General features: G+C 38.0%; 2 protein-coding genes across 3 annotated transcripts in view; both read left to right on the forward strand.

Moving 5' to 3' along the window:
- Window positions 1-845: 845 nt before the first annotated feature.
- On the forward strand, window positions 846-6,208 carry decr2 (2,4-dienoyl CoA reductase 2, peroxisomal). 2 transcript variants are annotated; one of them, XM_077550097.1, is made up of 10 exons: window positions 846-1,020; window positions 1,505-1,606; window positions 1,735-1,803; window positions 1,966-2,017; window positions 2,091-2,226; window positions 3,647-3,771; window positions 3,864-3,957; window positions 4,019-4,123; window positions 4,274-4,527; window positions 4,857-6,208. In XM_077550097.1, the coding sequence occupies exons 2-9, from the start codon at window positions 1,506-1,508 to the stop codon at window positions 4,492-4,494; spliced, it is 903 nt and encodes a 300-aa protein (XP_077406223.1). In that variant the 5' UTR covers window positions 846-1,020; window position 1,505; the 3' UTR covers window positions 4,495-4,527; window positions 4,857-6,208. The 2 variants fall into 2 exon arrangements, with proteins under 2 accessions (XP_077406223.1, XP_077406224.1); XM_077550098.1 differs by having other exon boundaries at window positions 4,274-4,462.
- Window positions 6,209-6,575: 367 nt separating this feature from the next.
- Window positions 6,576-20,324, forward strand: part of rab11fip3 (RAB11 family interacting protein 3 (class II)) — a 28,941-nt gene continuing 15,192 nt past the window's right edge. The window contains exons 1-3 of the mRNA XM_077550555.1: window positions 6,576-9,151; window positions 15,198-15,291; window positions 17,685-17,761. Of these exons, the coding sequence (XP_077406681.1) occupies window positions 7,682-9,151; window positions 15,198-15,291; window positions 17,685-17,761 (1,641 nt within the window). The 5' untranslated portion in view covers window positions 6,576-7,681. The remainder of the gene's footprint in view (window positions 9,152-15,197; window positions 15,292-17,684; window positions 17,762-20,324) is intronic.

Below are 20,324 nucleotides of genomic sequence, written 5' to 3' on the forward strand. Positions count from 1 at the left end.
TTGTGCTCCTATATTTCCTTTAAGCAAGTTTCCCTTGCTTAAAAAAAGAAAAAGAACAAATGAGTCATGAACAAGTGCCAACAATTAAATTATCTACAGTGCTTGCAAAATATCCGCAGGGCAGGCACTAGCCACAGTCTTTGTATCCAAAGTCTCCACAAGAGATTTTAATGTTATTGTTGCTCGTTTTGAGATATGCTGGGACAATTTTTGAAGGCCACTGTAATGAGATTATAGAACTCTATTCTCCAAACATTCAAAGTTTTTCTCTAAAATGAATTTGTCATAAAACTTGACTTTTTTTCCAACTAAAACCGGCAACTTTACAAATTCTTATGGTATTTTGAGGCACTCGTAGCTATGTTTAATTTTGATTGCGGTCCAAAACCCCCTGGGTCATTGCCAGTCGAGCTTGATTTGGTAATTTAAGCAGTAGCGCCACCTGGCGGTCAATCACAAATTAACTAATTACTGTACCCTAGTATCTGACTTGACCAACATTGCAAATCTTTCTTAACATCACATTTTGGAATAACTATTATTACAAAGCATTAATAGCTGTACTTATTATTATTATTATTATTATTATTATTTATGATTGACGTAAATATAATTCATTAACTAAGTGTTTAGTAAAAGAAAACGTGGAATAGACATGTAAAATCGTTCAAAATTATTAATCACAAATTACTGATTATATATATATATATATATATATATATATATATATATATATATATATATATATATATATATATATATATATATATATATAAACAATTCATAAATACATGCGACAGTACTGTATTTGAAACATATCGCTGGGAAACTACATTTCCCAGAATGCCATGCAACCAGCCTTTCCGAAAACTAGCGTCCAAGGTACAAACAACTTTTCGAACTTCACAAATAAGGGACGTACAAAAAGCCACACTGGAAGACTAACCTCGATCTTTTCTTTTGGAAACTGACGCTTCCAAATATCTTTTCGGCGCTCTCGCTCAATTTGCTCTTCGACAGGTAAAGAAAACACAGGCTAAAGTTAGCTATATGTCTCATAGACTTTCATTGCACAGCACATGACACCACCGAGATGCTAACACAAAGTTGGCTTCCAAAATTCGCTTTAATGTTCATTGGAAGTAGAAAAACAGCATTGCGTGTGAACGTAAGCTGTAATCACAACAAGGCATATAGTTGCCTAAAGTCGTGAAGTTAAATTACAATTAAACAGTTGTACTTGCTTTGCAAACTGGTCGTTAGATGTCTCCACTCACACACTTTTCACTTTTCCACTGACACAGTTTTCAATCACATTGCATAGATTTGTGAATTAGGTTCCATTTCAGATTGATTCTAGACAATCTGTCAAAAAACTGAGATTTTAGGAACACCCTGTATTTGATCCTTAATACTGGATTTAACAGTACAGCATCATTGTGTGTACACATACGTATATGCATTAGTGGCTGTTTGATGAAAGTCATTACCGTATCTTCATTAGGATGGCAGAACCACAGCGAGTATGTGATCTGCTACCTGAAGACGTTGCTTCTGATGACTGCCTGACTTCATACACTCACATCTACAGTCCAGACTTACTCAAGTAAGTATTCAACAAGTACTGTATTGGACAATAAATGTATGTGGCTTAGAAGGACCACATTGCTAAATAATAGAAGTCTGGCATGGTGATTATGAACTGAAGTGACTTTGAAATCTTGGTATTTTCAGAGATCAGGTAGCATTTATCACAGGTGGTGGATCAGGAATTGGACTACGGATAGCAGAAATCTTCATGAGGTTAGGAAATAGTAGGCAACTTACTTCCGTGGAATCTGCATTATTTGAATAATAATTTGTAAATTTCATTTTGAATTTGAATAACTGAACACAAATGAAATTATTAGTGCAATCAAAACAAGTAAAATTTCCCAATGTGTTTTTGCTTGTCTCTTATTTCAGGCATGGCTGTGACACTGTGATCGCCAGCAGAAACAAAGACAAGCTCACTGAGGTTTTAATTAATCTTGTGGTTTTCTTTGCCAAAATGTCAGTCTTGGATGATTATTGGTGAATGTCTTCTCCAGGCGGCGAAGAAGCTGTCTGTTGTTTCAGGACGACGCTGCCTCCCGTTGTGCTTGGACGTGAGGCAACCTGAGAGCATTTCAGCGGCTGTGGATGAGACCCTCAAAGAATTGGGCCGCATAGACATCCTTGTTAACAGTAAGACTAAAAACAAAAGTGGTGCCTTATTTTTATTTATTTTAAAATTCTAAACATGTTGTACTATACTTGATTTAAAAAAAATGGCAGATGGACCAGGTCGATTGAACATGAGTGGAGAAAAAGTTACTATAATAAATATTGAAATAATAATTGTCATGCAATTATATTATTTATAATTGATTAATTATAATTTTATGCAAATACATGTAAAGTTGTTCAAGTTACCTTTTACTTTTTTATTTAAGTTAACTTTAAAATCTGTTATTTACTATAAATAAGCAACTATTTAATTTCTTTTTTTTATAAATATCAAGTGCAAATGTTCTTTAATTTTTAAATGGATTATTTAAAATTGATCAACCAGATATTTAATACCATTTAAATAATTTTAAATATATAGATAAAATTGTGTATTATACTCGGATATATTTTAAACATTTTATTTACATTTAAATAACCAATTATATAATTAAACAATTTGAACAATGATGCAAATTTGTTTGTTTTACTCATATTTTCTGTACAATAAATAAACCAATTATTTAATAAATGTTAATAAAAGAGATTGTTAAACCTATGTAGTATTGTTTATTTGATGAAAATTTTGTATTTGTGAGGTTAAAAAATATCTACGTGAAATATTTCAAATAGGTTATTTTTGTAATAAATGTTTAATATTTTGCATATTTAATTAAATTAGAATAATTAATTCAGCAAATATTTGATACAATATAATTTAAAATCCCAATTGAAATGTACATGTATTTTCTATGTGACTATTTTCCATTTTATGTATAATAAAATGAGCAACCGGTTTATCAGTTAAGTTTTAAAAATGTACATGTTTTATTAATTACAATAAATTAGCTTTTTGTTTAATCAAATTTAAATGTCTTTGTAAAATATTTTACTAATAATTGTATTTCATTATATGTAATATATTATGTAACCAAGTATTTGATTAATTAATTTAAATGTATGCATGTATGTATAATTGTTTGTTTTAGTAATATTTTTCAATCAATTGTTAACCAATTATTTAATTATATGAATAAATACATAATATATCATTACATTTCAATTAAGTCTTTTTTGAAGGAAAATAGGTAAATTAATCAAACTATTACATGACTCTTGATAATGTAAACGCGCAGTGGTCCAGTTTAAAGAACGGAGTGGGCCTTATGTGGCCCCTCACCCATACTATGCCCACCCTTTCATTATAGCATACAAGGTTGAACACATGTAGATGGACCTGGAACAAAGATCAAGTGTGAAAGCTTTTGGCTTAATCATCAACTTTTCTTCTATCTTTTCATGCCAAGGTCCTTTTCGTCTACTGCATAAGATCGTGTCACTTGAAACACACCACCTTTCTCTGATGTAACACAAAATAAGATTAGGCATTTTGTGACAGATGCTGCCGGAAACTTCCTGTGTCCTGCCACTGCGCTTTCCTTCAACGCCTTCAAGACTGTTATGGAGATAGACACCATGGGAACGTTCAACACCAGCAAAGTTGTGTATGAGAAGTGGTTCAAGGTACAGCAGTTACCGCAAGAGGGCAGTGAATATTTCGATTCAATTTTGTCATTAAATTTATATTTAGCACGTCGAATTGTTTTTATTATCAGGATCACGGAGGCAACATTGTCAACATCTCTGCAACACTCGGATACAAGGGACAAGCACTCCAAGTGCATGCTGGATCTGCTAAGGCCGCAAATGGTAAGATCTCTTAACAGTTTCAAGAATTTTAATCCTCTTCCACTATTTTTCCAATTCCTAGATGCCATGACCAAGCATTTGGCAGTGGAGTGGGGACCCAGTGGGGTGAGAGTGAATGCCGTGGCCCCTGGTCCGATATCTGGCACAGAGGGCTTCCGCAGACTGGGTAAAAAAAAAATTGCATCATTTTGTATGTTAAGGAAGATTTGGGCTGAGAGAAAATTGATGTCATCAACTCGCCAGTGAAAGAGTTTTGCCTTCATTTAAAAAATAAAATGCCGCGAACAACACATTCTTTTTTTTTGAAACATCTAAGGTGGTCCGACAGGGGAGTCAGCTGGTCTGTTCCGGTCCATTCCCTTGCAGCGATCAGGCAACAAGACGGAGATGGCCCACTGCACACTTTTCTTAGCCAGCCGGGCCTCGTCGTACGTGACCGGAGCCATCCTGGTGGCGGACGGCGGGTCGTGGCTGACCTCAGCTAACGACATCTCCAAGCTGATGGGTATAGCCTCCTCTAAATCCGCTAAACTCTGAGCAGGGGGCTCTCCTGTCCTCCTCCTGACCCAGGTGTGTAGGAGGAGGTGTAGCTTTTTAAATGGCATGCGTAAAAACGGAATTGAATTCATTTTGTTTGCTTATCACTATATGTCGCTGTCATAGATGGAGAAATTATTTGTAATATGTAAATTAGTTGTTTTTTTTTTAGACCAATTGAGTGCAATTGAATCATTTCTCGCAGCATCACTGATGATTACTATCGGCACCATCACAATCACTGATACAGGTTTTGTTTTTTTATTTTAATTCTTTTTTTTTTTTTTTTTTTTTTTTTTTTACAATTTGCCTCCAATGACACAGCAAAAATAATATATATTTCTTTTCTTCTTCTTTTTCAGGTTATTGGGCATCAGAAAAGAGAGACAAATAAAAATGAACAAAACCGTAAGATAACATTTGTTTCATACTGTATGTATGGAGACTGATACATAAGTATTTGTACTTAATAATGTCGATTGTAATACCACATAGACAAATGAGCATATTTTTAAGGAATGAACTTGGCAACATTTTATTCAACTGGAATGTGGAGATCTTCAAAATCTTCATTATGAATGCCAACGTTTGTGACGCATGAACTCCACATTGGCGTCAATTGTTTTTGTCCAGACTTAATTAAGCAACACCCTTTAGTTTTAAATCTTTATTGTGTCATTATGCATTTCATGTACATTTGTACTGTTCACGTTCCGTTTTGTGATGTTCAGTTCCAGTTTAATAACATTTTAGGATTATATGTAATATTGGATCATTTTATGCAGTAATAATTTATTTTATTTCACTTAATGGTCCAGCCCGCTGGGTGCTTAAATGCAGTGATTCCCATCCACTATGTCATGGCTTATTGTGAAAAAGAAAATCAGGTGTCACTTAATTACTACACATAATGTATATATCGTTAAATGTTCAATACCAGTGACGTTTACAATTAACAATTAATTAACAATTAACCCATGTAGCCACATTCATAAAGTTTTAAATTTATAGAGAGGAGATAATTATTTCAGTTTAGGCTGTATAATTTTTGGGACATTTTTATAATGTAAAATATGTGCCTTGGTTTAGTAAAGGAAACGTAATTTGGTAGTAGAGTAAAAATGTAAAAATACAGGCTCGCTCATCCAATCCAAGAATCAGTACTGGTTTATGCCATGTGAGGGCGCTATAACACTACAATCGAGAGAGGAAAAAATGCACCTTCCACTTCCACGTATAGTGCTTCTGTTGTTGCATTATTTGCATACATCGGATCGATTTTATAAATGTAGTGTACTGTGGTAGATTTGTTAGTGTGTTTAGAAGTGTGGAGGGACGTCAACCTCTTGGTAATTTCACTATGTTTGCCATATTTTCTCCACTTCATGATTACTGTCTTCACTTTATGCCTTGAAAATTGTATATCTAGTATCTACTTCTCCTGACTGATACCTTTGAACAAAAGAAACCTCAGCGGACCATGCTTGAGTTGAGCTGTAAAATATGATGCCGAAAATGTCAGGAAAATCCTACTAAAAACTACAGTAGAACAACTGAAGACTTAATTGGTGGCTTATTTTTACATCCCCTCTAAAATGTTTCGTTTTTTTCTATTGAATTGTATATTACAGGTGTTATTGTTAGTGAAAAAGATTTTCAAATCATTTTTCTTGGTCTCATTCTTTTTCTGTATCACTAAAACCTGGCATTCCAACAAGGGTGTGTAGACTTATTTTTATCCACTGCAGTTATATAAATAGAATATATTGTAAGCATATAAGAGTTATAAATATAGTCAAATTAATACAGTCAGTAATATTTTGACAATTCCCGGTGGCCACCATGCACCGCGCCCCTGCATAAATAATAAACTTGCTCATCCTCACAGTCATATTCTGCAGTAATCATATTTGAGCAATATAAGCGCAGACTGAAAGCGTAAATAGTATTAAATGAGTATTCGTAAATCATTTTGGAATACCAACTATATAATAATACAAAAGTGACATTGCGGAGTGTTTAGTACGCTTGCGTCAAACGTCAGCGTGTCTGCGGCGACAGAAGGAGGAGGATGACGAAGAGGAAGAGGAGGAGGGTTGGGATGCTGATGCGAGGGAGAGCTCGTACGTGACAACATCGGCGGCCAAACGATGGAACATATTCTTGCCATTTTTAATCTCTGTCTTTAAAAAAAAATTAAAAAAAAATCATCGGAGCGCGGAGACATTTTGTGCGGAAGGATTTTTTGGGGCGGAATGAGCAGATTCGTCACGGTCTGGGTTGGCCTTATTTTTGAGCATTGACACAGGTGGATTTCCGTCGGGGGGGGAAAAAACGCCAAAGGTATATACCACCGACGACGACATCCGCGGATCTATTAACATTGACGCCAAGTCTTTTTCTTCTTCTTTTTTTTTTTTTTTAATCTTACCAAGGACATGGAAGTCGTTTGGCCTGGTAGCGAGCTAATAGGCTAATTTGGGCTAGCTCTTGACGACAGCTAGCCAATGACAAGCAAGCGGTGGGATGCTGGAAAGGAGGAGTTAATGTAATGTTAGTTTTTCCCCCAATTCTTTTCTGGATAAACGTTTGACAATCCCGTAGCAATAGAATTTAAACGCCACTGTGGACTTACGTTTCTATCTTGAACCGCTTTGCTATTTTTTTCCCCCCCACGCTCTCATCGTTTCTGCTCGTGAGGAGATACGATGACTTAATCGGCTAAGCTAATGTTGACAAAATACTTGTTAGAACTCTGTTTAATTCGAGATGTAGCTCGCGTTTTTGGTTAATTGCCGAGGGGTTAGTCACGTCGGTTTTACTAAATTCTTCACTTAAACGTTGACGATGTTTGGGCTGAGGCGTCGAGAAATGGGAAAAGTCATGGGTGGACCTGCCATGCCCGAAAGGCACCAAGTGAGTCAAACCAGATTAAAGATTTGAAAATTGAAGTATGGTTTAGAGGTAAAAATGAGTTTGATATTAGCTAATACGTTTGTTGGATGTGTTTGTCGACCTGTAAAGTTAAAAAAACATATTCATTGACAACTGCATAAAACTTAACATCTCGCTAAACATTTCCACACGTAACGACGATGCGTTGATATTAAGTTGTATTAAGTTAAGCCTAAGCTAAAGTATGGCGTGTGAGTTCGGTTTCGAGATAAAGCACCTGAAGTCAAAATAGATGGAACCCACTGTGGTGTCTAGCCCTTTGGGGCATGCGCAGTGGGAGTCGGAGCAAGCGTTTCCTCTTGGATTTCTCACCCTGGACTCAGACAATGGAGGTGTCCTGTGTCAAAACAACAGTGGTCAGACAGGTTTGCATTTTGGCGACCCCAGTCTGACGTCCCAGCAAAATGAAATGGACAAAGTCTACCAGGACGCGCCGGTCGAGTTGGATAAACTTTTGTACATTTCTGATTATCCCTGTGGAGATTTGTTTTTCGATGAGCACCATTGCACTGCTTCTGAGACATCGCCTCACTCAGAAAGAAACAAGGAACCTGATGAAACAAGTGACTTCATGCTCTCGTGGCTGTTTTCTCCCAACCTCACTGATGTGGTTGGGAAAAGCTTTGCATTTGAGGATGACAATGGACAGACTGACGTAATAATCAACAGTAGCGCTACAGTACTGTCTTCCCAATCCAAGTGGAATTCTGAATTAAACCCAGGAGATTCACTTATTTCCATAAATGTCCTCTCAGAGGATCAGACTTGTGTCGCTTCAGAGTTACCGGTCTTGTCACAAGGTGCCAGTGAAGGACTGGTAGACCTGTCACATGAGGAGGCTCCGCTGGAGAACAGGACGACGTTGTCACGTGAAACGGGAGACAAAGGTTTATTCCCAGATCAAGTGACAGCTCTGCCAGTAAACAGTAGTTTGACCCCGCAAAGGCTACCTGAGAACAGCCTCCCTCTTAACCACATCAGCACACCACTGGCTTGTACTCAAGGATCTTTGTTGGATTTAGAGGGTCCAGAACTTGACAGCAGCCTGACCCTTGATCCCGATATTCCATCAGGTGCACAGCTGGATCTAACCCAGGAATCCGACGTTGAACATGCCGCCCAAACGGTATTCAGGACTTTAGATCTCCAAGATGAGAGTGTTTCACCTCCTGTGATTTTATCGCTGACAGACTCTCGAGCTGAGGATGTCGTCATCCACGGTGATCTCAGCGGTGAGACCTTCTCTGTGGAAAGTACGTCAAATGATTTGATGGAAAGCAAAATATGCTCCGAGGCCGAGCATCAGGCCAATGAGGAAATGGCTTTTGATTTTTGCTTAACCACTGATGGAGTCCCCAGTGAGGAAACATGGAACATAAAGCCACAGGAGGGAGTAAATGATGAAACCGCTCACGATGCGACAACAGAACAGAGGGAAGAGGAACCATCGCCGCCTGTTAACAATCGGCAGGATTTTAATATTCTGGAGTTGAGCAGTTGTACTGGAAAGACTGGATGGACGATTGAGCAAAGTGTGGAGATGGTGGGAGATGACTCACTGCCAATGGTTTCAGCTGTGAACACAAGAGAGGAAGATGCCTCCCCTCTAAAAACTGTATTCGATGCTTTAGACCAGGACGGGGATGGCTTTGTTCGCATTGAGGAGTTTATGGAGTTTGCTGCTGCGTATGGGGCTGATCAGGTAAGATGCTTTCAGAAAGTAGCTTCTAAAGCTTGCATTTGCAACGGTGCAAGGCTCCATGCTGGCCACTCATTCACTTAAAACTAAACCACTAAACTAAAATCCTTCGAATGGTCACTTTGGCCTTAGAGGGCTTGTTGAACAAGATCCAAATTGTTGGAAAGCAGTTTAAAATGATCAAGTGAGTAAATGAGGTTTTAACAATTATAAGCTATTAGCCTAATTTGAGGATTAGTCATCAGTGATTACAAGTCATGTTTTGTTTCAACATGCATCAACAAGTTATTGTTGACCTAAAGCAGGGTTTCGGGTTCTTACAAATGTATTGCCGCGCTTTAAATTAAACTATGCTGGCAATGGGACTGTTTCATTAACCAATCAGATTTCAAATTCACCTAAAATGGTCCACTTTCGCTTAACTTTTTTTTTTTTTTGTCCTCTGACAGGTTCGTAAGAGTATTAACAAAAACTTCATTTTTGATGATTGTGATGTGATAATGGTGATATTGAGAGGTGAATTAAATCGGGTAAATCCTCACTGAAGGCCCAGTCTGCAACTGGCTTACATTTTTACTTCTTTGCAATTCGAGACCTGCCTGAAATCTGTTTAAAAAGAGGTACACCGCATCCCTTTGAGAGTGTTGTGCCTGCTATTTGTTAAATAAGCATGAGCAAGCCAATTTCTCATTGCTTCTACAGTAGGGTGTCACTTGTGTATATTTGCTTCCAACCTCTCCTGGTTTCCTTTGCTGAAGAAGCTCAGCGTCACATGACTAAAACCATCGCCGGATTAGTTTTTCATGCATTCACTAGGCACTTCCAGCCTGATGATTTGGGTTATCATCTAAATACGCCCGTCGAGCATAAGGGTTTCATTGGCCAGGCATTTCCTCCATATGTCAAATAACAAACGCTCATCTTCTCATTTGCATAATATTTGCTTTAGGGATTATCTCCTGTGACGTCTCCCTCATGCGCATGACCCTCAACCATTTACTGCCTCCCGCCCGCCACGTTATAACATTGCCAGATTTAATTCTTAAAAAAAACAAACATGCGATAGCAAGGGTTGTATTTTAAATATATTTAATTCTACATTTCAGCCTGGGGGGGTTTCACTGATGTAGCCTAACTGGTAACCAAAGCAAACAAAACACTGCCCTGATTAGCATGTAACATTCACATAGTGCTTTTAATTATTTGAATGTGTAAATTGGGCTAAGGAAGGTTCTTGTGTAAAAACAAAAAAAATTACAGTACCTACCCAAAATGATGCTAAATGGAGTTCTTGTCATCCTTTTTAACCCCTTCTGTTTTATTCTTTTTATGTGGCCCCACATCATCCCTCCCAATTAGGCATTCATGGATCACCACGCAGGGAATTGTGAAGGATTAAGAGTCAAATGTATTTGCCTGAGTCAGACGGTCATCGTGGTTTGGTTGCAGGCCACAGACTGACCATGAGAGTGTGTTTATATGAGGCACAAAGCCGTGCTATTGTCATGTAGTCAACTGACTATCAACTCACATTTCATCAGGACGTTTATGTTTTATTTTATTTTTTGCTGGGTTATTATTGTTATTCGTTTAATAAACGTCTGTTAGCTTAAGGCTAACATGAGAAACCACCAAAGAATAAATTAGCATCAACGTCATGTTATTTTTAAACATTACAATAGATCTGAATCTTAGCTGTTTTTTTGTTTATTTTTTTGGCATTTACTAGGTGAGCCCACATCACAAAGTGGTGGGGGTCAGTCAGTGGTCCAGCAAGGTCTGCGTGCCTGATGTTTACACCATATGGACATAAACACTTGAATAACCTCCATGCCTAATCAGCTCTGATTAGCGAGATTTCAAAGTTGTCCAGAGTGGGAAGTGAACACGGTGTTATTTTAGCAGCCTATTAAGAAAACCACAGAGCAGCCTTTGGACTCACGGGGACATCATCAAGCACTTTGCTGCACTTGTAGGATATAAAAATCCAGGAGGAGTGTAGGCCAAGTAGATAATTGAGTTTAGATGTAACATCAGAATCAGTGCCATAAGGTTACTGGCAGAGATGATTGTGAATAAAAGCTGCAGATTCATGTAGAAAGATAAACCCTCCAATCTTCATATAGCGAAGTGAATGGTTTGAACCAGACTCTATTTTTGTTTGACCTGGTTCCTTTTTGCAAATATGGCTGCAAGACAACAGTTCAGTATTTGCGTACTTGTCCACTTTGGGCTCGGGAGCAAGCATGCAAATGTTTTCTTTAGTATACCATACATTTACATTGTTATTTAGAAGCATATTCCTTAATTAAACATATGAATCGAACCAACTGTGTAGTTGGTTGCTTAGCGCTCGACTTTGCTACAAATGGCTATTAATTAATTGACTTTTCAAATGGGACGGCAGTTTACCTGTCACACTCGTTATAGTAAAATTTGTCACATTTTCTATCCTATCCTTCTTTTTAACCTCTTAGTACTCTGATTTCTTACAAACTTTCTACTGACCAGTAATTTCAGAAATATTCAAGCATGATATATATATATATATATATATATATATATTAGGGGTGTGAATTGCCTAGTACCTGGCGATTCGATTTGTATCACGATTCATAGGTCACGATTCGATTCGATACCTATTAATCCCGATGCGACTCTATAAATTGATTATTGCGATTTTTTTTTTTTTTACTCAAATTTAGAAAATACTAATCAGTAAACTTGTACATGTACACTGTAAGATTTGTATGAAAATTTATTTATTTATCCGAAAATTCAGGCTTATAACTGAGCCACTGCATTTAACAAACGGGTTGCAGTCTCTTTCATGTTTGAACAGCACTGAAATAAAATATTAAGGCTTAATGTTCCATTAATATAACATTCTTCCAGCTTAATGTGTGAATCTAATGTTTAAAAATCGATTCGGCCGCATATCGAATCGATTCGAGAATTGCGCGCTGTAATATCACGATATATTGCCGAATCGATTTTTTCTAACACCCCTAATATATATATATATACTATAATGACACTTTGAAAATATACTGTATATTGATTTACTTACATATTCTAATACCCTGAATCAAGTGAGTTGAGTGAAAATGTGGAAACAAGAATTTTGAAATATAACATATTTCCCATACTTCTCATTACTAAAATTCTCAGAATGCTGAAACCGTTGTGCGCCATTACTACTGTTGTGAAAACAACTCTAACTGTTTCTTCAAACGTGCACGCATTTGGCGTTTCTGAAAGCTTCCAAAGCCCTCTTGGTAACCGCCACGCTCACTGGTTTTGACCCCAATTGTTCACAAAAGCCGCACCAAGCTGTATTGTGGCAGCAACTCTCTTGTCCGTCGACACTCCCAACCCCACTTTTAGCCAGCCTGCCTCCCTTCTGCTTTTATGCACTGCCCCTCTAATCCACAATGGAATGTTCAGTGGCCTGAATTGTCCCCCTTTTAGGTCCTCTTCTGTCTACTCTGTGTAAAAAAAAAAAATGTCTGCTCTCTTCTGCCCTCAAACCAATCTCGCAGCATGCCTGTCAACCTATTGATCATTTTATTAGTGCTTTAGATGGGAACTTTTGTAAAAATCTCCCCCAAGGAAAACTCTTCCACTATGTGTATTCTTCTGAAAAGTGGTGCATGTGGGGGTGCGGACAGTCGTGGCCCGTCACTGATTAGACACAAATAGAGGAACGAGAAAAACCACAATGCCCTCTCTGCTCGTCCGACCATAGGGAGCCGCAAAATGCCTTTGAGTCCAGGCCTTGTATAATGTTGACTTTGCTTCTCAGGGCTTCGTAGTAGTCTAGTATATAATATTATACTTAAAACCTAAGAAAATGTATACTTGGTCTATTGGCCAAGATCTAAAGGTCTTGCCACAAATGATGATCACACAGTTTTTGTGTATATTATAAGGTAGACAGAAGAATGGTATCTATGAAGGTGAACATTTGAGTGTTTTTGTCTCTTGAGGTGCATAATTAGGACCCAAGTGCAGACAAGACACAGATGTTGGAAAACGGAGAGACTTTATTTACAAAAAAAACAAAAAACGTAATTTTCTGCCTCTCTTCTTCCTTTTTTGGACATTTTTTGGCTACTTTTTTGCTATCAATTTTCTGATATTTTTGGCAAGTGTGTGGACATTTTATGATAATTTTTGGGATTTCTTCTTTTGGTTTGGAACATTTTATGGTTACTTTTTGAACATATTCTTTTCCGGCTTTTTGTATTCAGTTCTCTGTCTTTTTGTGTGTGTAATTTTATGAATATTTTATGCAAAATTTCTGCTTTTCCTCTGCATTTTTAGACGTTTTATGGTCAGGTTTTGGACATTTTTAGGTATTCAAAAAACAACAACTTAGACTGACATTTTTTAAAAATATTTTCTTAAATTTATATTTATATTCAAAACATTTTATTTATTCAATTCATTTAAATATTTTTTCTAAAAATAAATAGGTAAAAAAAAATCTACAATTTTTATATATATATATTTTTTAAGAGATCCACATAGAGAGGGACTAAAGGGCCACATGTGGCTCCAGAGCTGCACGGTTGCAGACCTCTAGACTAGACAAACCTAAGAGTGGCTAGCACCTCATCATCATAAGTGACATAGCAACTGCATAGGAAGGACTACTAATAGTATCCCACGTGACTTAGTAACTGCATAGCAACTAACAACATCAAAATCATAGCAACACAATGACCCCCATGACGCACCCCAAAACACGGCCATAACAGCTTTTTAGATCCAGTATTGTCCAGCATCAGCCAACTATTGTTGGTTCGACTTCCCATGCTATTCTGTGGTAAATATTTTGTATTGCCTGCAGAATAGCAATGCTCTTCATACTCAGTCTTAGCGCTGCAGTCACACATCTGCTTTCTCACATCACCCCGTGGAGGTGTTTCTGCATATAACTGCAAAGCACCTTTTTTTTTTTTTTTTTGCTTAAGTGAAATGGAAAAGATCAGCCAAATTAAAAACAGCCTTCAACGATCTCTCGCTCTTAGCTCACGACGACCGCTGGGCTATACGAGCTGTGAGACGCCTTCTTAGTCGCCCTGAGTCAGAGACCAGCATTGCTGAGCAGATCAGCTTGTTTGCAAGAGTAACTGATACAAAATTATACACAACAAAGATCATCGAGTACCCGCAATAGAAGTCTTTAAAGAGCGTGTAAACCGCAGAAGACTCACTGAATTTTCTTGCAATCGTACTATAATAATAGCTTTGTGTCATTTTCTGCACCGTGGCAGGCTGTTATTTGCGTGTCGATTTTGATCGTTTGCTGCAGCTGTCGGCCCCGCAGTTACGATGGCCGCACCACAAAGTTGGCATTGGGGATGATGGACCCTGGAGTTTCTGCACATTTTTTTTTTTTTTTTACCAAGCGCAGATCTGCTCCAATTTCATGTTATTTTTATTCTCCGAGGTGCTGCAGCGCCGGAAGCGTGCGCTTGTTGCTAGGTTACGGCCTGATGGGATATACAGTATGTAGGTGCCCTTACGTAACCCATATCACATTGTTTTGCAGATATTTCTGTGCGCAAAAAAAAGCTTCACATGACCATGCATGTCTTCTTCTTCTTTTTTTTTTAATCCAGTGTATGCAAACAGTTGCACTTATCAACATCCTTGTAAAATCTGAATTTCACCAATAATTTCAATTTGCATAACATTTCTAAATTAGTTTTTTTTTTTTTTACTCTGGGGGTGATGTTGGGTTTTTGCCCTGAATTCAGCCTGCAAATCAAAACAGACATGATTTCGTAATTGTATAACTGCCCAAGTGTTTTTTTATATTTTCGGGAAGAAAACAAAAGCAAATTAAGTTGCCTTTATTCAACCTTAACCATGACCTAGATGACTCTACACAGATATAAAATAAAATAAAACTCTTTTTTTTTTTTCGTACCTTTATTGATAATGTGGCTAACAATTTCTAATATTTCTCAGCTTCTCTTCCATCCAATGAATTTGATTTCAGTTTCTGAAGGCTCTGCTGTGTTTTTCTGCCTTTCAGGTGAAAGATCTGACCAAGTTTTTGGATCCCAGTGGCCTGGGAGTAATCAGCTTTGAAGACTTCCATCGAGGAATTTCTGCTATCAGCAATGGCGGCAAGTGTGAAACACATTGAAGTGGGATTTTCAAGTTAGGGCAATTTAATCGCGTCCGTGAAGGTCATCTGAAGTAAATCAAAGAGAAGCTGTTGTTGTTGTGCATAAAAAGCACTGCTTTCCTCAACCCTCTCACCCATATTGATACCATTAGACTCTTTTCCAGAGCTTTCTGGGTTGGATAGGTCTGGTTACCCCTAGACATGAATAAGAGATGCACTTGAAAGCTTGAGCCGCACGAACACGCCGGCACGTCGGCGAGGTTTCAGAGCTCGACTGAGGGCAGAGAGTCGTGTTCGCCTAAATAATTGAACGCTCCCCCTCTCTCTGGTTCCTGTCCACTGTTTTTTTGTTTTTTGTTTTTTCTTTTGGTTGCCAGAGAAACCGCCGGATTGTAAATGCACCTTCAGAAATCTCAGTCATGCCCGTGTTGGTGCTATTTGACAACAACCACCGCAAAATAGCACATTGGAATAATAATATGATTACTTATTTTGCGTTATTTACTCGACCCTAACTATTAGTCTTTTGTCATTAGTCTTACCCTTTTTGAAAGCTCTCAAATTTACTCTTAACCCTGGAGAACCCACGGGGTCAAATTTGGCCCCTATAAATTCTGCTACTCAAATAACAAAGACCTTTTTTCTTTCGTTTTTTATTTTTTTATTTTTACAAATTTTACTTCAAAAGACCAGAGTGCCACTTCTGACCCCTGCATGGGGCCATCTAGTGGATGAATATTGCACTTACATGAGCCAGAGTGGTGGTGACAAGATGGCTGGCAACATGCTGTTTTGTTGAGCTGGAAATCAATCCAAACAAAACCATTTTCTCAGCAAACCATCAGATGGTAAAATTGTGTTTTTTTTTGTTAATCTATTTCATATCATGTTGCAGAATGCCTAGGAGTATGTTTTAAATATATATTTTGATAAATTAGCAACTCTGTGCTAGTTCAAAAAACAAGGGTTAAAATTGAAAAAACATATATTTTGGTGTGAACTTATAGCAGTCATTTAATATATAATTCTTAATTTTCCAAAGAAGAAAAGGGTTGTTGGGTTCTCCAGGGTTAATTGTTTATGCGCACAACATCCATGACTGGAAGGAAAACCTGCTTTTCAATATCCCAGCTTTTGTGTCTGAACCTTTTATCAACGGGCAGGTATTTGTTTTTAATAAAAAGTAAAGCTGTGGCCTGCAGGTTGTGGAAATGTCTCATCCCTTGTAGTAGCTATGGTATGTCTGCAGTCTCATCGCACTTCAATGGGCTGCAGTGCGTACAAGTATCAGGCAGCGGACGATTTTATAAAAGCCCCGAGTCTACTTGGCTGCTGCTTTTTCACCAAGGCGCATTCAAATCTTTGTTAGGCTGACACTAGAGACTCCATTTTGTCCATCTCGGGTTACACCACTTGTCTTGGGTTGTGCGGATGCAGGTTTTGTGTTTAGCACTTGTATTGTTTTTTTTGCATTTTGTGACGCTCTCTGGACCCTGAAATTTGAGCGTGGATGTTACATAATGAGCTTCCGCTCCAAGGACGCAGCCTCGAAAATGTGCTGATTTGATTGTCCACTTCACCAAAAAACAAGTGAGAGAGAGATGTAGTTCGATTTTTGTCAAACATGAATTCGTGTTACTTTATTACTTTATTTTTTTATATTTAATAATAATTTATTAATTACTTTATTTATGTATTTATTAATAATTTAATCCTTTATTTTTTTCTATAATTAAATTTTCTTAATTACTTTAGATTTTCTATGAAATACTATACTGCAAAATACTCCCACAAGTGTAGACCATTGATTGCAAACAAGATTTGTTAATTAGTACACACAAAAAAAGTTGTTGTTTTTTTCGTGACAAATTTGTTAAAGAACATTTTGCACAAATGAGTAGACCCCGAGAAAAAGACAATTTGTTCATTCCAGGCCTAGCAGATATGCTGCAATCCATAAAAGTCATGAGGTCATAGAAAATACTAGATGTTTTTGTTTGCATTATTTTTTTTTGGATTAATGAATTTGATTAAATTCAGGATTTTGTAATTTTATTTATTCTTTCATCAACCTTACTTTCATGTTGCGAGTTATTGTTGTTGCATATTCTACAGAATTTTGGAAATTGTCCTTCTGTTCATTGAGATATTGACTAAAATCTTTAAAATTTGTCGAAGGGGGTGTACTCATATACTTTTTTTTTTTTAATAATCTATGTGCTACTCATTTTTAAAGATAATGTAAGAGGCGACTTCACCTATTTACCTTCCTTGTTCTTTCCTTCACGAAGGCTATTTTGTATGCACACATTTACTACCCTCATGCGTTTGCAGAGCTTCCTTTGCACAATGATGTAATGTTTACACACGTCTTCCCTCCCTTATCTGCAGGTCCCGAGCCGCAGCTGTACGGCGCAAACTACAGTCCAGGCGACGGAGCTGTTGGGTGCCCGGAAGAGTACGACGAGGTGAGACGCTGCAAAGCTCATGCAACGCAGCAACTTCTCGTCGCGGTGGTAGCGTGAGGTTTGACGGGCTGAACTCTTGGTGCACTCTCACTCTTGCCGCTGCAACCGAACGAGCGGCTCACAGAGCTATCATTACCACGCTGAGAATATTCCACAGACTGAACAACCTGGTTTGGCTGACATTGAGTAGCATCTGGCAGGCTGAGCTGTACACGATACTTTGACAAATATTGAATTGGGCGGATCACGAAAGAGTTTAACACGAGTATGGGCTGTTTTTACAGTTGTGGTTAGCATATCTGACATTCCTGTGCAACCCCCTCACCCTGTATTTGGTTATTTAACCATCATTGTTGCTGGCGTCTGCAAAAATGTAACGTTTTTTTTGCCAGTGTGTGCATTTTGAACAATGAAGTGTCATGCTTAGTGTAGCTTTAACCTTCTCAAGGCGACCCGGTGCCCCGCGTGGTTTCTGGTTCAGATGTGCAGGTGCAGACGAGATGTAAAATCTTGGTAGATGAGATTCAATTTTATTTTTGTTACCCGCTAATATATCAAGGCAATGAAATGTAGTTTGCATCTTCTACCCACCCAGAAGTGCATGAACAGGCAATTAAATAGCATACGGTATGCTGCGGTAAGGCATGAGATTGGATATAAATATCTCAACATGTGGGTCTAATTCTGCAGGTTATAGTATATACAAGGCTATGATTTTGATCGTGAGTAAAGAGATGCAATTATTAATCGACAACTCATTGATTATCAAATTAATGTCGAATTATTTTTGATAATCAATGAATTGGTTGGATGTCTTTTTTAATTAAAAATTGTCTGCCATACCACTTGTATTTTTGATGCATAATATTTCCCCCCAAAACAATAACAGATCATTTTAAAGAAAAATCCGTACATCCCGATATAGCTATTTCTTTACATTTGCATGAAATTAACGGCAATGTTCTGTTCTAATCTCTAGTTAGTGATCGTAAAAAACAGCCACAGGCGGGTATCGGCTTCTGTCGCGAGTACTTATACCTTGAAATAAGGCCTAGTATCGGCAAGATCCAAACAAGATCGAGATTACAATAAGCTAGAGCTTAAACTAGAGATTTCTATAAGTTTTACAATAGTCGCATAATAAATCACAATATTGACGGGGAGAAAAAAATCACAATTAGATTATTTTTCAAAATCTTTTATTTCTAGTCTTAATTCTTATGGACAAAGCTCTAAGCAAGATAAAGTTTCAGCACATCCCAAATTGGGATTCAAGTCTACTGTATCAAAACCAACAAATGCAAATAGCACTAAAAAGAAAGGAAAATATCTCAATCAATGCAAACATTGATTCGATAATCGTTCATGTTTGCAGTTAGAGCGGTGGCTGTGAGCAATATGTGTCTGCATCTTTTTGAAGTAGTCGCCCCACCTGTGTCCACTCCACAGACTTGTTTTTCCACTCGGAAAAGGGTGCCTCCTCAATGGTCGCACTGTTCCGCCTCTGTTTGCTTTCAAAACAAGCAAGGTGAAGCTGTACAACCGAGGCACAAGACCCCCATCCACCCACTTTTTCCTTCAGTTCACATTTCCCTCCATTTTTATTTAAAATCACACCCAGAAGTTTAAAAGCTTGACAAAACCCACTTGAACTACAGAAGAGTAACCTGTCGTTAATCTGTAATGCCGGCGTCACACGGCAAAGGCGGTTATGTAACGCCTTAATGATGTGCACTTTGAGATATTGCAGATCCAACCCGTCATAATTATGGTGATGGCGTTGAAAGATTACGTCGTCGTCATGGTGTTTTTTTTTTATTTTTATCTCGCCGCTGTTCGCGGAACGTTACAGCTGACTAACGCTACTCTTTTGGACTTTGGTCTCCACCCCCCCCCCCCCCCCCCTGACCACCCAGCGGAACTGAACGTGTGTACAGTACAGTACTTTCCATTTTTCAAACCAGCTCTGTCTCAGCGCGAGTGTGGAGGATAAGGAAGCGTTTTAGGATGCTCTAACGGCAGGCCAGCTTTCCTGTCGATGACTATCGTGGGAGAAATGGTGTTGGACATGTTGGGTAGCTCTTTTGGCCCGGCTTCTCCTGACGCCTCGTTCAGCCTGGTACGCTTTCCGTTGTGACTCACCTGTCTTGAATTCATTGTTACTTTACAGCCAGGACACAATTGGGTGTCTAGGCACTTCAAATGCACTCTCTTACTTTTTATAATGAGCTTGTGTCGTTGAAAGCTTAAAAATGTGTTTTGCTTCTACAAGCTATTGGAAAAGCAGCAGATTGCCTGTGAAGTCTGTTCACGGTGCGTCATTTGTTTTGCTCGTTGTTTCCTGGGATCCGTCCGTCCCAGTTGTGCGAGTGAGGATTCAAAAAAATTTTGGGGTACTTTTTTGGTCTGTAGTTTGGTTTGCTACTGAAGTCCAAATAGCCTTCACAATTTAATGCCATTCTGCATAAACTGTTAGTGTAACAAGTTCGTCAAGCAAGTATGTTTTTATTATACACCTTCAACTTTATGATTGCATTTTATTCACGTGTTACTCCTTCCACAT

This window comes from Vanacampus margaritifer, chromosome 18, assembly GCF_051991255.1.
Source record: "Vanacampus margaritifer isolate UIUO_Vmar chromosome 18, RoL_Vmar_1.0, whole genome shotgun sequence".
NCBI classification, from domain to species: Eukaryota; Metazoa; Chordata; class Actinopteri; order Syngnathiformes; family Syngnathidae; genus Vanacampus; species Vanacampus margaritifer.

Excerpts from the sequence above, each read along its gene's own strand:
- decr2 (XM_077550097.1), top strand. The coding sequence starts at position 1,506 with ATGGCAGAACCACAGCGAGTATGTGATCTGCTACCTGAAGACGTTGCT. Across the intron at positions 1,804-1,965 it reads ATAGCAGAAATCTTCATGAG|GCATGGCTGTGACACTGTGA; the intron begins GTTAGGAAATAG and ends CTCTTATTTCAG. Across the intron at positions 4,124-4,273 it reads AGAGGGCTTCCGCAGACTGG|GTGGTCCGACAGGGGAGTCA; the intron begins GTAAAAAAAAAA and ends GAAACATCTAAG.